At 38.0% G+C, this 18,940-nt stretch overlaps 1 protein-coding gene across 1 annotated transcript in view; it reads right to left on the reverse strand.

Annotated features, from left to right (window-relative positions):
• LOC115624348 overlaps nucleotides 1-12,956 on the reverse strand; it is a 71,087-nt gene extending 58,131 nt beyond the window's left edge. The window contains exon 1 of the mRNA XM_030519001.1: nucleotides 12,839-12,956. Within this exon, the coding sequence (XP_030374861.1) occupies nucleotides 12,839-12,929 (91 nt within the window). The 5' untranslated portion in view covers nucleotides 12,930-12,956. The remainder of the gene's footprint in view (nucleotides 1-12,838) is intronic.
• Nucleotides 12,957-18,940: the final 5,984 nt, after the last annotated feature.

Here is an 18,940-nt window from a genome sequence, read left to right on the forward strand (position 1 = left end):
TTGAACCAAAGCAGCAACAACAACAACAGGTACGGGCAGCGTTTTGCGAAATACTAACTATGTATATGGCTATAACTTCCTGATAAATCGGCCTATGATAATGAAACTGAGTATACGGACACATAATTACTTACTGGAGGTATTTGCCAAATTTAAATCAAAAATTTCAAGAATTACGGGAGTTATGGAAAATCATGAATTGCGGGGGTGATGTGGGCTAGAGGGATTTTCCAAAAAGCACATTTTCTGCGTATTCACATAAGGCATCTTGGACTTCAAATTTGATGTCCCTAGGTCTTATAGTCTCCGAGATATAGGCGATTATACGAACGGAGTTACGGAAAAATCCCAGTATCGGGGAAGTGGGGGAAAATCAAAAAAATAAAACAAATTCGTATAGCGTACACACATAAGACTCGTCTTATCATGATGATCAAGAATAAATATACTTTGTGGGATCTGTCACGCCTCCTTCTGTCTGTTACATTCTTCACCTCCCGCAAACCTAATATACTCTTGTACATTTTATGTACAGAGTATAAATACACGTACTAATTTTATGTGAACATAAAAAGAAACAAAACACTGAAAGAAATACACAAACAGCAAACAAAACTTTGGGAGAGCTTAGATAACAAAATTGAATGACATACTGGCAGTCAGTTAAGTAAGATCACGAGATTTAGCTATCACTTTGAGCTTCATTTCAAATTATATTAGCCGTGTATCCAAAATTATTTGTGACATCAGAGTTTTTATTTCTAAAGAACAATTAAAAATTATTATAAATCAATTATGACGCATAAGAAATTTTATGGCGTAACGGCGTATGGCAAGCAGGCAATCACACGAACCACACACATGCAAGCTTCGCCCCAAAACAAAGCCGGATGTGAAAGACGCGGGAAAAACGTAGAAAAATGACTATGCTAAGATTGTGCATACAACATTTTAAATCTGCTTGTCCATTTTCTGTGTATTCTTGAATTAAAATTTGGTGTCTCTAGGTCTCATAGTCTCCGAGGTATAGGTGATTATACGAACGGTGTTACAAACGCGTATAGCGTACACACATAAGGAATCTTTGTGCAGAATTTTGTGTATCTATCTCTTATATGTAGTCTCTGAGATCCAGGTGCTCATACGGATAGACGGACAGGCAGATGTAGACCGACTCGTCATGCTGATCAAGGATATATACTATATATATATTTTTGGAAACATACGTTTCAAGAGTTTAAATTGCATGTGTATGTTACAGTCAGCTAAAGGTTTTTAACTCATTTAAATAAATAAACAAAGTTTAACATTTACAAAATGCCAGCAAATTAAGTTACAATTTAAATGTCTTACCGATACAATAAGGTAAGCCCACAATAAAATTCTTAAAATCAAGTGAAAAACATTGATGCTTCCAGCCAATACACACACATACTGTATCACAAACATACGCACTATAGATGGAACGGCCAAAAATATCTGATTAGCATTTTTAACATACGTAGACTCCAAGCTGTAGCTACTCGTAAGTCACTCTATGTGTAAGAGTTGCACTCTGGCTGCCATGAAAAAGCAAACGACATTAAACAACATTCTATACACACACATTGTACAGAACGTGCTCAAACAGACTTAGTGGAAGAGCCAAAAAAATGTAACAAGCAAAAATAAGTGTGTTAGAAAATTTATTTCATCAATTTAGAAGTAAATTGTTTGGAGAATACGAGTGGTAAGGAAGTGTAGCAGCGGCAGCAGTAACAATCGCTACATGAATGGCAGCGACAACAGCAATGAACAACGGTAGTAACAACAACAAAGAGCCTATAAACAGCTTAACCTACAAACATGCACACAAACACTCATATACACTTATAATGAAACGAAAAGTTGCGTCGCTTTTTATGTTTTTATTTTTGCGGCGGCCATTTTATAAAATGGCTGCATTGAGACATTGTTGTGCTTCTGTAAGCACAAATCGAACAACCTTTAATTTTGTGTTTAAGAAGTGACATCTTTTACTGTTTAATAGGAGGTATTTAATATTAAAAAGGCCAGCGCCTAGGTACTATTCACAAGTAGTGACACTAGGCATACGTAGCGTGGGCACACAGCTGCCTCTGTCACTTGACCCTTCTGCCGCAGCCACAAGCAACATGCCAAAGAGACAAAAATCCCGCCGGACTGACACTCAGACAGTCAAGCTTGCCCAGCTTTTGCAAGATAAACGCGATGTGCCGAGTAAAGTGCTGGCTGGCTGCCATACCAGCAGCTTGACTGCAACCGCAAAGTATGCAGTGTACGAGTGCACGACTACATGTGTAAATTACAAGTTTTGCACAAAAGCTGTAACAATGACACCAGCAACAACAACAGGAACAGCAACAACAGCAACAACAGCAACAACAGCAGGAACAGTAGCAACAGCAGCAGTTGCAGTTACATCCACAAGGATACTTGTAGCTAGAAGTGTACGTAAAAATGCATGATATATGGTAAATGTTTTGTGGCATTTTTGGCTTAGTTTGCTTGGCTGGAATGTACGCAGCAGAAGCAGCAAAAGCATAATGCATGCACATTGTGGCATTTTGAAGCTATACGCAGGGTCTTTGAGCAGCGTAAAGTTGTCCGCCTCTGCTTGCATTGAAAATGACATTTAATGACGATTGCCATTGATAAGGTGGATCTATCAAGGAACAAGTGGCTGTGAACTAAAGTGTACGTGTATTATGAGCCCCACTCCACCAAGCATGATTGAGGATTGCGTTGGTGTTAGCTGAAAGCCAGAACTGTCAAGCTAACGTTTGCTTTACAAACAAGCTGTACCCATCTCAATGTCACAACTGACAACAAGGTGTATCCGACTACACTTAGCCTGACAGTAGTTTTGGCTTATAGTACTTGTCGAAATGAAAAACGCATAGCGTAAGTATCTATAAAAGATAAAGAAAGATGTTCCACGGAACTAAATAATCTTTTAAATTATAAGCAGTATATTAGCAAAAGGACTAGTACTGTGATATATTTTTCCAAAAATATATATCTTTTTAATGTTAGGTCTTACAAAAAGAAATGTAGTGTCTTGGCAGTAAAAAAAAACAAGAGAGAAAGCTACAATCGAGCAAGCCCGACAGTGAAATACCCTGTACTCAGGTAAACTTCCGACACTGAGGTATAGGCGCCTCTAACAGAAGCAAAAGGAAGAAGAAAAACGGACTTGATGCTGCAACTTGTGGGCGTAGTAGCGGAGATGAAATTTGAATCAGAAGTAAAGTAGGACATGTTTAGATCGATTTCTCTCGCCATGCTGATTCAGAATATATATACTTTATGGAGTCGGAGATGCTTCCTTCTACATGTTATATACTTTGCACAAACCTAATATACCCTTTTTATCCTACAAGCCCTACTCTCCAACAAAGAAAAATGATTCAACAATCTGCTTAATCGATGATAATAGAAACCTTGCACTAAAAATGAATTATTTCTTGACCGGAGCACAATTTAAAGATTATTCGCTTGGAAAATTCAATCACCAGTCATATCTACTTCGCAAAACTGCACAAGGAAGCATGGCCAGAATAGAACGTGATACCGTTGAATGCTTGATTTTATGTATATTAACTACACGGAAACTCAAAAACAGTTGAATTTGCGAGTGCGACTCGTCTATTCCCTTATTTTCAATCTAAAATTGTACAAATCAAAATACAAATCAATAAATAATTTAAAAATATTTCATATTAATTCAAAGCGGGTATGTATATAGTTATGTTTGCAGTGCATCCTTGAATTACAATAACCCTGCAGGTGGAGCTCTACTTCTACTATACATTGTAAGATCCTTACATTCACCAAATAGACAGAGGTAAGGTTACGTTTAGATTAAATTTCATAATTTCCTTTTACTCCTCGGTTAAAGGGTATAAAAACAATTTCAATAAGGACAACACAAAACTTGTTAGGAAGGACGTAAAAAACCTGCTTCAAAATGCTTCAGACACTTAATCCAAGATTCGTCGACGAGAAACTGACGCACAAAAATTTACACAATTCTATGTACGCTTAAAGGACTTTGGTCTTGCTTTAAGCAAGAACTTTACCTTACCCTGCTCATAAGACTGTCTTGGCTCAAATGGCTGCTGGTTATGTTGACTTTGCTTAAAGCTGCTCAACTCAAGCGCAAAACAACAATTTTGGCCTTTATTGCTTTTGTTGTTCCTTATGTGCGCCCGCACGAGTTAGCGGCCTACAACGTCTGTAAGCAGGCAAGGCAAAATCAAAATCACTTTGCGGCCAGGGGCGTTCTGCTCGCTCGCCCAGCGGCCGAAGTAAATAAACATTTTTTAAAACGCGTTCCCATGGACACAAAAATTACGAACAAGAAAAGCAAGAAGGAAGAAGTGGCCGTTCCTGTAAAGCACAAACATACAGAAAGGCGTTACATGTTAACAGTTTGTTAGTTTATTTTGAACTTATTTGTGATATAACAAATCAAAAGCAAAGGAAAAGACAGGCGGCAGTCGCCTCTCTGTATCCAAATACAGCACCCGCACATGATATGGGTGGTATTCAAATGTGGTTAATTTTTATTAGTAGGTAGTGAGCCTTTGTCTTTAATGTTATTTTGATGTCTAATTTTGTGTACTCTTTTGATAAAGTATGTGATTTTCAGGTGGAAAGTGATATTCTATATATGCTGTTATCAGCAAAATGAAAGACATACAGCATCAGATTTGTTAAAAAAGCAATTGCATAAAACTCTTCCGAAAACATATACTCGAATTGTAATCATTTGAGCACACACAATCAAAAGCATTGTACAAAATTCTCTACTACAAGTCGGCTTAATGCTCGCGCGCCCAGTCTGAGTAAGAAAATCTCATGGAGTTCATTTTAAGCACACTTAATCCAGCTTATTTCCACCGCAAAAAAAAAAACGGAAGAGCAAGTAGAAGTAAGTGTGTCTATTGACATGAACATGAAAGCGTATGTACTTGCTAAAGTGTATCTCCATGTATAATTGCGCGCCCAATTTGTTGCTGTGCTGGTGTCTGTGCCGAAGCTGTTTTTATTATACCCTGTACCCGTAGGGTAAAAAGGGTATATTAGGTTTGTGCAAAGTATGTAACATACAGAAGGAAGCATCTCCGACCCCATAAAGTATATATATTCTTGATCAGCATGACGAGAGAAATCGATCTAGACATGTCCGTCCGTCTGTCCGTCCGTCTGTCCGTCCGTCTGGATGAACGCGAGGATCTCAGAAACTATAAAAGCTAGAAGCTAACTTTTCTTAGAATTGACCGAATTGAATAAAATTTTATACAACAGTAGACAATTATATATTAATTATGTGTGCAAAGTTTGGTTTAGGTATCATTTGAAATGTGGACGCTATTGACGAAATTCTGTAGCGGGGGAAGGGGGGGGGAAATTAAAAAAAAATAATAAACTCGTCCTTACTCGGACCTAGGAGAATCTGGATGCCAACTTTGGTTATTCTAGCTTTTATAGTTTCTGAGATCCTCGCGTTCATCCAGACGGACAGACGGACGGACAGACGGACGGACATGTCTAGATCGATTTCTCTCGTCATGCTGATCAAGAATATATATACTTTATGGGGTCGGAGATGCTTCCTTCTGTATGTTACATACTTTGCACAAACCTAATATACCCTTTATACCCTACGGGTACAGGGTATAAACACTCAATATTGCTCTATGGTGAAAGTACTTCATGATTGAGTTTAGTTGGAAGTGATGCTAGTGTCATTCTGTTTCTATAATTAGACCATTGACGCGTGTTCCTTATCGCCTAAAAGCCAAATGCTGTAACTATTCATTGGACATTTGTGTAAAGGACAGGAATTTACAATCAAATAAACACACGCCATTAATGTCTTGCGTAAACAATTTTAATTTCTGTTGCATTTTTAATTTGAATTTGTTGCGACTGTCAAGGATTGTTGGGAATGGGTTCCGATAAAAGACGACAAACGATGACGGTGTCAGCTTTGTGTGTCCGTGGCAAATTATGCTAAAATATACGACGTGGGGCAGAAGTGGTGGGGAGACGGCTTGTGGCGTGTAATGGTTTGGTCTGGGGCTGCATGCAAACTGAAATTGGCACAATATGGGCTTGCCATGCACGCCATGGCTGTGGCTGTCAGCTTGGCGCAATGACAGCCAGGTAGAGAGACAGACAGACAAAACGATGGGGACACATATATATGTAGTATGCATGCAACGGCAACGTGACAGTTTATTGCCTGCAGGTATGCAATACATTTTATTTACTTTTTATTAGACGCTCAGCTTGTTTGTCTTTTCTACTATATTGTTTCCTTGTTTGCTTCTGGTGCATATTGACTAATTCCGTATAAAATATTGCAAAATTAGTTGATCCTTAGTACAGAAAAAGCAGGAGTTATGGAAAAAACACGAATTGCGGGAGAGTGGGGGTGTATCAGAAAAAAACAAACTTCATCTGCCTACGACTTAGGGGAACCCCGATACCAATTCTGGTTATTGTAGCTCTTGTACTTCCTGAGATCCTCGCGCTCATACAGACAGACAGACGGACGGACGGACAGACGGACATGGCTATATTGACTTATCTTGTCATACTGATCAATAATATATATACTTTGTGGGGTCTGCCGTGCCTCCTTCTGTGTGTTACATACATGCGCACAAAACTAGTATTAACAAGAGAGAACGCTACAGTCGAGCAAGCCCGACAGTGTAATACCCTGTACCCAGGTAAACTTCCGTCGCTGAGTTATATGCGCCCATAGCAGCAGCAAAAAGAGGAAGAAGAAGAGCGAACTTGTTGCTGCAGTTTGGGGAGGTTGTACTGGCGAGAATTTGTTTTGCTAATAACTTTTCTTAGAATTGACCAAATTGAATAAAATTTTATACAACAGTAGACAATTATATATAAATTATGTGTGCAAAGTTTGGTTTAGGTAGCATTTGAAATGTGGACGCTATTGACGAAATTCTGTAGCGGGGGAAGGGGGGAAAAATTCCAAAAAAAAAAATAAACTCGTCCTTTCTCGGACCTAGGAGAATCTGGATGCCAACTTTGGTTATTCTAGCTTTTATAGTTTCTGAGATCCTCGCGTTCATCCAGACGGACAGACGGACAGACGGACAGACGGACAGACGGACGGACGGACGGACATGTCTAGATCGATTTCTCTCGTCATGCTGATTCAGAATATATATACTTTATGGGGTCGGAGATGCTTCCTTCTGCATGTTACATACTTTGCACAAACCTAATATACCCTTTTTACCCTACGGGTACAGGGTATAACAAGTCTCAAACCTTCGAATTAGTAGGGATCGTCCTACGAAAGGAATGTTTTACTCATGGCCGACTGTATTTTGACATATCGCGGGTCGGAGCTCCTGAAATTCAATATATTTTGCTACCGTAAACTGAAACAAGTGAAAAAGCTAAAGTCAGGTGTCCCGACTCAGAGCATATGTTTAAAATAATAAGAAAATTTAAAAAATAAAAAAAATGGTCGATTTTACCTCTCTCGGTATTCGAACTCACGTAAAGGGTGTATAATTGCACAAATACAAAGCAATTGCGTCGATGTGAGTGTATGAATGTCTATGTATGTCTATTCGTGTCGCTGTGAGCATGTTTGCAGTCAACCAAAGCCCCAGCATCAACAACAGCTGCGGGCAGCGCTTGGGCAGCAATTATATTTCAGGTTATAACTTCTTGTTAAATCGCTCTATCATAATGAAACTTGGCATACAGACACATAACCACTAACTGGGGGTATTTGAATTCGAAATTCCAAAAATTATGGGAGTTAAAGAAAATTACGATTTGCGGGGCAATTTGGAATTTCCCTCCCACAAATGCACATTTTCTGCGTATTCACATAAGGCATCTGGGACTAAAATTTGGTGTCCGTACGGACAAAAATAAAACAAACTTCCACAGCTTACACACATAAGGCATCTTTGTGCACTCGCACAAAACTAATATACCCTTTTACCCTTTGGGTACAGGGTATAAAAATTGCCGGTTTGCCACCTCTGACTGGCACGCTGACTACACTTAGAAAATAAATCTGTGTACATATGAACATCAGATAATTAAATTAAATACAAATAAAATTAAATATTAATTGTTAAAATAATAGGTGAATTTTATTTATTCTCCAATGAAAATGCTTATACTCGAATGTAAAAATTAAAAAACACGTCCCACTCTTGATATTGTCACGTTTTTTCCAACCAAAAGACAAATGGTATACATCCACAACAAGCTGCCCTAAACTTGCGGGCATAAAAAATCAACAGCATGAAATACCAAGGTGCGAAATATACCCAAAATCGGGGCCAAATCCAAATAAACATAATTTTGGGTATGAATAAGACCAAAAGTTGTTGCTATTGTTGTTCTGCCACTGCAAACACAGAAACTAATTGTTATTGTGGCTTCCACACGATATGTCCAACAATTGACTCAACTCAACAAAAGAGTGAGAAGAGCCTATGCTTGACAGTCATTGGTGAGGTGAGTGTGAGTACATACATATGTGTACGTTAGGCAAATGTTTGCTTTGCAAGATTAAAAATTATGCTCTGTTTGTATGCTGTCAGCATAAAAATACTAAAACCGAAAAACAAACAAAAAACCCAGAAGTATGGTCTGAAAGTTGTGGCTAATTTTTTGTTGCCTACAACGGCAAGAGAAGTAACAACACTATTGGGGAACAACAAAAGTCGTGCTAAACTTTTACGGGCTGGCATTATACGGGTTACCCGGCTTCAATATATAAATATACGTATATATGCATGTCAGGCCCCTACCAAGTGGCGCAGTCTTGACATCCTTGGAAATTTATACATATGCATTTTTACAGCTGCTCTGGGTTTTTACTTACAGCTATACTAATAATATAATACGAGAATTCATAATTTTGTGCGGCGCAATCAGCGTTTTTCTTCACTCAACATTGCTTTTGTGTTCTTCCTTTCTCCCATTCACTTCTTTGCCGGTTACTCAACTTGAAATTTATTTTGTTTACATGCCACTAAAAGTTTTCCACTTTGCTCTAAAATACTCAAGCCAACATCAACGACATCAACAACAGCTACAAGAATAACAACACTGGAGTTTTTATACTCTGTACATAAAATGTACAAGGGTATATTAGGTTTGCGGGAGCTGAAAATGTAACAGGCAGAAGGAGGCGTGGCAGACCCCACAAAGTATATATATTCTTGATCAGCATGACGAGACGAGTCGATCTAGCCCTGTCTGTCTGTCTGTCCGTCTGTCTGTCTGTCCGTATGAACACCTGCATCTCAGAGACTATAAGAGCTAGAGACACCAAATTTTGCACAAAGATGCCTTATGTGTGTAAGCTGTACAAGTTTGTTTTATTTTTTTGATTTTCCCCCACTTCCCCCCAATGGGGGTTTTCCCGATAACCGCCATTCCTATAACCGCCTATATCTCAGAGACTATAAGACCTACGGGAACCAAATTTTAGTCCCAGATGCCTTATGTGAATACGCAGAAAATGTGTATTTTGGAATTTCCCTCCCACTCCCTTCTCCCATGAAATTTTCTCTAACTCCCGTAATTCTTGGAATTTCGAACTAAAATTTTGGAAATACCCCCAGTTGGTTATAATGTGTCCGTGTGCCAAGTTTCACTATGATAGACCGATTTAACAAGAAGTTATAGCAATAAATATATTTGCTGCTGCAGCGCTGCTCAAGCGCTGCCCGCGGCTGTTGATGCTGGTGCTTTGGTTGACTGCACACATGTTTTCACAGACACGAATAGATGCGCATAGGCATACATACACTCACACAGACGCAATTGCTATGTAAATGTGCAATTATAAACCCTTTACGTGTGTTCGAATATCGAGAGAGGTAAAATCGATCAAATTTTTTTTTTATTTTCTTAATTTTTTTTATTTTCTATAATTATTGTAAACATATGTACAGAGTATTTCAAAGTCGGGACACCCGACTTTAGCTTTTTTATTTGTTTATTTAATTCAAAAAGTTATTCGTTGATTTTGACGAGCTTGGTTTGCCACACTCACATAATTTTGTTGATACGAAATTGGTTAACGATTCATTTGTATATACTATGTGTGCACTACCACTAGTAACGGTAGTGGCAATCCCAGTGGATAGGTCTATGGGAAGGCTTACAGAAATAATTTCTACTTCTGGATTTAATTGAGATCGCAATGGTCGCTTGCCATCGTACTCAAGCAAGCTTTTGCTTCTAAATCTTTCGCATTCAAAATCCGTGGGACTGTCCTTGGTGTAGTTTCTCTTCACAGGCTGATTATTGATGAAGTAAATGGCAAATAAAATACCCCCAACAGGTGGAGGCGTTAAGGGACATTATTGTCCGATTTAACAGAAAGTTATAGCCATAAATATAATTGCTGCCCGCAGCTGTTGTTGATGATGGTGCTTTGGTTGACTGCAAACATGCTCATACAGACACGAATGGATACGAATAGACACGCATAGACATGCATACACGCACAAAAATGCAATTGCTATGTAAATGTGCAATTATACACCATGGATAAAATCGATAGGCAGAGTATTCAAAGTCGGGACACCCGATTTAGCTTCTCTACTTGTTATACCATGTACCCTTAGGGAAAAACGGGTATATTAGGTTTGTGCAAAGTATGTAACATGCAGAAGGAAGCATTTAGTTAATTAATTAAATTAATTTAGTTAATTAATTTAATTTAATTAATTAATTAATTTAATTACTTTTTTGTGGGGTGGTACAGGGTATTTAAGAGTTGAGCCTGCTCGACTTTAGCATTCCTTTCTTGTTCTGATTAATAAATTAAATATTAAAAGTACATACATAAATAAATGTTAGCAAGGGCTGAATGTGTTCTGTTCATCAATATGCTGACAAACGTATCAAATATTAACAAGCTCCGCTAGGCTAGACATCTTCCAAAGAGTCAACCGTAAATATCAACCGTATTGAATGTCTAGTACTTGTTTTTGTTTTAAACTAACCATTTCACCGCATTTTACGGCAATTCGCGTTTTTATGGCAACATTAAAAGATTCCATAATAATTTTGCTAGCGTGCATAAATAAACAAAGTTACAACAAAAAACGCACACTTTGCACTTCGAAAACAATTTTTAAATTAATATATATGAAAAATTATGCAATTTTTACAGCCTCATTATTAACTTTTTCGTTGTTGCGGCTATGGCTTTTGTTTTTATCCAATTCGACGACGCAGCGTGCGCACACTTTTGTTTATTTGTTGTAATAAATGCCAATGTAGCCGCAATTCAAAAGCGTCACCTGCGTCATGACGTGAATAGCGGTAGCTTGCAGTGGTGCTGATGACAAAGCCGGGCCCTCCAGGCTCCCAGACTCAGAGTCAATCCAACCATCTACTTTGGCTCAGGCTGCTTAAAATACGCATAAATTTTCATTTTTATACAGATGTGTGTATGTTGGCCTGATTATCCCAAGAGTGCTATATAAAAATATGTTGTCTTTTTGGTTACTGTGGATGTTGTTTTTTCTTTACTTATAATGCATACAATGATCTGCATTTTGTTGTAAACATAAATTGTATTTTGCTGTCCACTTTTGTGCACATTAGCTGCACTAGAGCGGCTGCTGCCCTGGGAGTTTATTTTCATGTTGTATAGCTGTTTTTAGTGCTGTCACACCTGAGCAAATGCCAAATTTAAATATACTCGACGCTACACATAACGAGCGCTTTAATTTCGTTATGATTACAAGCATTCGGTACTTACAGAAGGAATGCAGAACGCGCACGCAATAATTTTGTAAAATAAATTTTACCCAAATACAAACTCATAGAAACGAACACGGCAACTGTATAGCATTGTGTAAACACAACGTATACGATGAACAAGCAAAAGGTGCACCAAATGGCCACGTCAAACGCACGACAGAAACGACGACCCACTTCGCTTTTAGTCCTCGTTGTCGAAAGCAGCAGGAGCAGCAGAGATAACGACGAAGCCAACATCCACGGCAAATTATTTCTCATCATTTTTCACATAAAAAGCGCAACATTTGCGCGTTGCTGCTCCTGCTGCTGCTGTCGTGCACACAACGACGTTGTCAACAGGCCGCATCGTGCCAAGAATTTAGATAGACCGGCAGACAGACAGACTGGCTGCCGAAGGGAAGAAGCGGAGCCCGCAGGAAGGCAAGAGGCAGAACTAACTGGCAGTCGTTTTAAGAGGTATCTAATTAAAGTGCGTAGAACGTTGAGGCCATTGCAGTTTTAGACTTTTTACAAGACTAAAAATTTGGTTCTTTCAGGGGGTTTTTTTTGGGTAAACAACAGAATTAAGCAGAAAATACGAACTGTCTAAAATGATTAAAACTGAAATGCTTATATTTTCAAGAACTAACGACAAAATCTAAACCTTGGTTTGAACTTTCTGTTTCGAATGTTTTTAGAAGCCCTCTGAAACCAAACATATACATACTTGCGTATATAAGCAAATAATGGCAAAACTGAACAATTTAAATAAATCAATTAATAAACATAAGACTACCTACAGATATATATTTCATATCAAAAGATCGATGTAAGACCAAAAAAACCAAATCCGCACCTTAGTAAATTAATACTGGAGTAGTATTCCATCATCACAAGAAATTTGTTGATTAAAATAAGTATGTTGTATTGAATTGGTTCATAATACATTAGAGAGGTTCTTTTGGACTTTTCTTAGTAGAAGATACATACATAGTTTCTTAATAAATTGATAATTCGGAATTATTGCTCAGCTTACCTGGCTTGAATCCATCGCCGTGTTCGTGCGTCTCAATGAACTGCAACGTTGTTATGATCAGACAGAGCACCAACTGCAGCGACTGTTTCATATCGAAGTCAAAGTCGGCGAGCGTTTTCTCAATTTCAATTTTATGCTGCAATTGCTGCGGTATTAGGCGACAGATACCTATAAACTCTAGGCCTCATATAAAGTTGCACACGCCCGCAGGTTAATAAAAAATGCTTATAAATTTTCTACACTTTGTGAAAACATTTTCAAATTTGCGCGCTCACACACATAATGATTTTTTGACTTTTCACATGGGTACGTGTGTGGGTTGATGACTTCGCGTATTTCACTTAATTAAAAACTTTTTCTGCTGCATAAATTCATTTTAAAATTTACAAACATTTGCCCCTTTTTTACGCATGCACGCAGTACGTTGTTTTTTCTTTACGGGTTATTTATGCAAAAATTCTTTACTTTGTGTTTTGTTTGCTTCCCTCAAAACGCATAACAGTTAAAATTAATTTTTAATAGATTGTACGCCAAGCGGTTTTTCTCTTTTGCTGTGTACCGACTTTCCGAGCGCCCTCTCCAGCATTTAGTTTGTGATGCGCGGTTGTTCTGCATGTGGATACAATTGTGGGCGTGGGCACACGTTTATGAATATTTAAATTAAAGTACGCACGTGTTGCTCATTTCTGCTGGTGTGTGCGATTCAAATGTTTGCTGGGTTTTTTCCCATTAAGTTTTTATTTTTAATCCTTTTGCCAGCCTCCTCATGATCACTTAATCATTCGATACCGCTACTACTAGGCTTCGCTCGTTGATAGTGGTGTTGCTGTATGTTCGTGTTAATCTGTGTTGCAATTGCACTGTAGCACCAGTAGTTTCCTCAGATTTGTTATTACCTTTTGGGCTTAACTGCAATTAGAGCAAACAGAGAGGGTTCAGAAGTTTAGTTAGATTTTAATTACATTTTATTTGGAGAAGACAGACTTAACAGGGTGAGTCGTTTTAATAATGTAATTAATCTATAAATAAACGCTCATTAATTTCGGTCAATGAGGCTACCCTAAAGAAAGTAGGCCCGCAGGCCATTATACAAGTATAATATAAACGCACAACCCCCAACGTTGCCTGCGGCTGCAGGCCGCAATAGCAGCGCATGCCAAAAACTTTATGCCAATCAATAATGATAGATTAGTATTTCGGGGCATCAAGCACAACAGTCGTAAATTATATTCAAGTGCCTGTATAGAGGAGTCTTCCTTCGTCACAGTTTCAGGCACGCACGTATGAGCTAGCCGAATACACTCACACATAGTAAATACATTTTCATGTAGATTTACGCAAATGAATAGCCAAAGTTTATGCCACTCACAGCGCATTAATTCAGCTCACCAATATACACATGCTCACCCACACAACTTACACCTATGGCAACTTGTCTCTGGTTCAGTATTCGCCCCTCTTATGTATACGCAATTGAAATGTCGATATGTTGATGCTAGCGCGCAGTTTTTACATAATATTCTCCTTAGCTTTAAGTGTGAAGATCTTAAGTCGAATGACAGCTTGGTTCCTGCACACAAGGAAGGGTTCAGGAGAGCTACGCTAACTAACGGTAATTGACAAAAGAGTCATGAAAACTTTGACTTGAAAGTTTTGCCACGTTTTTGTTAAACATGGAACCAAACAAGCTGACAAACTTGTATGACAGGCAGGTAGGCAACCAGCTAGCGGCAGTTTAGCAAAAACAAAAACTACTCTTGAAGTTGTAGGAAGACTAAAAGGTGAGCACGGGCCAGACTGGAAAGAACACTGTTGTTGGTTACATAGCCAACCAAAGTCTGTGGAATAAGTTTACATTGGGTAATTAAGAGAGCTGCGCAAGTGTTTATTGAGAGATTGTTGAGTGTGGGGGTATACTCTAATAGCTTGGCTAATGGAATTGTGATGAAAGTAAACACACAACCGAAACTCAACTGTAAGAGAAACACGAAAGGAATGCTAAAGTCGAGCAGGCTCAACTCTTAAATACCCTGTAAGGAAAAAAGGAAAAATAAATATATTAATTAAATGATTTAATTAAATTATAAAAAAAAAACACAAATTCTTTCTCGGACTTAGGACAATCTAGATACCAAGTTTGGTTATTCTAGCTTTTGTACTTGCTGAGATCCATGCGTTCATACAGACGGACGGACGGACGGACGGACAGACGGACAGGGCTATATCGACTCGGCTTGTCATCCTGATCAATAATATATATACTTTGTGCTCTTGGTACTTTGGTCTGCCACGCCTCCTTCTGTATGTTACATACATTCGCACAAAACTAGTATAGCCTTTCACCCTTTGGATACAGGCTATAAAAACAGGAATTGCCCGGAAGTGGGAGGGGGGGTTTATCGCAATAAAAAAATAAACATAAAAATGTACATTTCATGTACAGAGTATAAAAAAAAAAAATTTTTTAATTTTCCTTTTTTGTGGAGAGTACAGGCTATTTTACTGTCCGACTTGCTCGACTGTAGCGTTCTCTCTTTGTAGGGTAATACAGGGTATTTAAAAGTCGAGCAGACTTTAGCATTCCTTTCCTGTTTTTTTTTTCTTTGTAGGATGGTACACGGTATTTAAGAGTTGAGCCTGCTCAGCTTTAGCATAACTTTCTTGTTTTTACATTCATATGTTGATTCATAAAACTCAATTCATTAAATTAAATTTTAATAGAGCTTGAAAAAACCGCTAGAAAGTACGTCAGGTCGTGTACCTATTGCACGTCCGGCAATTTCTCCCCCTATCCCATTCACTATATTCGCTGGCAAATTTATAGTGATTTGAAATGTAGACGACCTACTCGACGAGGAGGCTAAAAAGGGATTCAAGCATCGAGCGCAACAGAGACTAAAGCAGCTAAAACTGTACGTTTGCTGGCCATGTTTTTGTTGGTAGACGCTCCAGGGATCATGAACTTAGTTTATTGTGCACATTTAAATGAAATTGCTGCGCTCAATTTATGCGCTAAGCGCCAAAAGGCATGCAGCAAGCAAGCAAGCGACGGCTCTGCGACAGTTGTCGACATGATAGAGGCGAACGGTTAAGGTGAGCTTCCGTGCCCTGCTCTGCAAAAACTATCCATTATTATAGGTAAAAGCGTACGATGTCATGGGGCTCGGCAGTCGTTCATTTCATTTCGTTTCGTTTGGTTCGGTTTTTATGTTATTGTTTAAAAGTGCAAACAGCAATAACTTTATGAATATCGTCGGTGTATTCTTGTGTACATATGTATGTAGCTTCCAGGCAGCGTAGCCGACTCTCTTACTTCTTCTCTTACTACTCGTTCATATACTCGTATATGCATTCCCCTAAGCAAGTTAGTATATTTTGAAATGTTTGCATATTGTATGCATAATTGACTGGTTTTTGTGCCCTGGCCTGGAATGATATTTCACAGCTCAATCCAAAATCTTTCATTTGTAGTTAAAACCCAAAGGACGGAGTGAAAGACCTCCACATATATAATATTTACCCTTGATTCTTTGTCGATATGTTATGCTTTCTGTATAATTTCTGCATATTTCGGTTTCTACTGCATGTGTCTTTTAAAGGAGAGCAACTTAATAAGAAGTAACTTACTAGAATATTTTTGTAATACACTATATATATAAAAGGGGCTTAGAACTGATCTTTGTCTGGGTTGAAGTTATGTACCATTCTTCGTGTTTTATAATCCAAACTTTATCACTCTGTGGGGGGATATTGAATTTATTTTACTATCTTTATAAGCACAGACATTTTTATACAAAACACTTTCTAAGTCATAGAGTTTTTATATAGTGAATTACATATGTGATTTGATATGGTCAGTGTCGATATCTGAGCTTCGGTCCAAAGATAGACGGATATAGCAGTCTAGATACTTCTTAATTATGTACCATTTTACATTTAATTCTGCTTTACAAGACTATTAAAAAAACTCAATAATGCTCGAGATATTCTTCAAAACAGAATTTAATACCCTGTAACCAGAGCTTGCAAATAACTGTTAACCGTTTCTCTAGGTCATAAAATAACTGTTATTTACGGACCTTTTTGGGAAATAGTCACAACTGAACCGTTCACTACGTTTTGAACTGAACGTTTCGTCCTGAGCGACAAAATAAAAGTCTTTTGCGTTTGTGTGCGTGCATGTAAGTGTATGCCCTATTTGTTCTTATCATTTGATTTTCTTTTTTCTGCGTCTTTGGACGCAATAATTATATTGTCGCGAAAAATGGACCGGGATCAAAATAAAAAAGTGATTTTTTTTTAATTTGATGCTGGAACTAATAAAAGACAATGCAACATATGCAGTTTAAAACAAGAGAGAACGCTACAGTCGAGCAAGCCCGACAGCGTAATACCCTTTCACCCAGGTAAACTTCCGTCACTTTTTGCAGCAGCAAAAAGAGGAAGAAAAAAAGCGAACTTGTTGCTGCAGTTTGGGGGGTTGTACTGGCCAGAATTTGTTTCGCTAATAACTTTTCTTAGAATTGACCGAATTATATAAAATAAGCAACAGTAGATAAATATGTATAAATTATGTGTACAAAATTTGGTTTAGGTAGCATTTGAAAAGTGGACGCCATCGACGAAATTCTGTAGCGGGGGAAGGGGATGAAAATTCCAAAAAATAAAATAAACTCGTCCTTTCTCGGACCTAGGAGAATCTAGTTTTTATATAGTGAATTACATATGTGATTTGATATGGTCAGTGTCGATATCTGAGCTTCGGTCCAAAGATAGACGGATATAGCAGTCTAGATACTTCTTAATTATGTACCATTTTACATTTAATTCTGCTTTACAAGACTATTAAAAAAACTCAATAATGCTCGAGATATTCTTCAAAACAGAATTTAATACCCTGTAACCAGAGCTTGCAAATAACTGTTAACCGTTTCTCTAGGTCATAAAATAACTGTTATTTACGGACCTTTTTGGGAAATAGTCACAACTGAACCGTTCACTACGTTTTGAACTGAACGTTTCGTCCTGAGCGACAAAATAAAAGTCTTTTGCGTTTGTGTGCGTGCATGTAAGTGTATGCCCTATTTGTTCTTATCATTTGATTTTCTTTTTTCTGCGTCTTTGGACGCAATAATTATATTGTCGCGAAAAATGGACCGGGATCAAAATAAAAAAGTGATTTTTTTTTAATTTGATGCTGGAACTAATAAAAGACAATGCAACATATGCAGTTTAAAACAAGAGAGAACGCTACAGTCGAGCAAGCCCGACAGCGTAATACCCTTTCACCCAGGTAAACTTCCGTCACTTTTTGCAGCAGCAAAAAGAGGAAGAAAAAAAGCGAACTTGTTGCTGCAGTTTGGGGGGTTGTACTGGCCAGAATTTGTTTCGCTAATAACTTTTCTTAGAATTGACCGAATTATATAAAATAAGCAACAGTAGATAAATATGTATAAATTATGTGTACAAAATTTGGTTTAGGTAGCATTTGAAAAGTGGACGCCATCGACGAAATTCTGTAGCGGGGGAAGGGGATGAAAATTCCAAAAAATAAAATAAACTCGTCCTTTCTCGGACCTAGGAGAATCTGCATGCCAACTTTGGGTATTCTAGCTTTTATAGTTTCTGAAATCCTTCCGTTCATCCAGACGGACAGACGGACGGACAGACGGACGGACATGCCTAGATCGATTTCTTTCGTCATGCTGATTCAGAATATATATACTTTATGGGGTCGGAGATGCTTCCTTCTGCATGTTACATACTTTGCACAATCCTAATATACCCTTTTTACCCTACGGGTACAGGGTATAAAAAGCAGGCTCGCATACCACAAATTTAAAACGCCATTTGACAGCGAAACATGCTGAAATTTTTAATGAAATGGACAGCAATGGACATAACGAAGAACAAAACATTAAAAAAAGAAACATAAGTTATGAAACTAGTGACGACGCAGTCGTTTCATGAATAATTAAAATTGTGACCACAGGCGGAAAGACATTTTTATTTCTGGAGAGCGAAGGGCTTAGAGAATTAGTGAACCCAATTTATAGCGCGCTTTCAATGACTCCTATAACGTCCCGGAATATTATGAGTCAT

This window comes from Scaptodrosophila lebanonensis, unplaced genomic scaffold, assembly GCF_003285725.1.
Source record: "Scaptodrosophila lebanonensis strain 11010-0011.00,11010-0021.00 unplaced genomic scaffold, SlebRS2 tig00000053-arrow-pilon, whole genome shotgun sequence".
NCBI classification, from domain to species: Eukaryota; Metazoa; Arthropoda; class Insecta; order Diptera; family Drosophilidae; genus Scaptodrosophila; species Scaptodrosophila lebanonensis.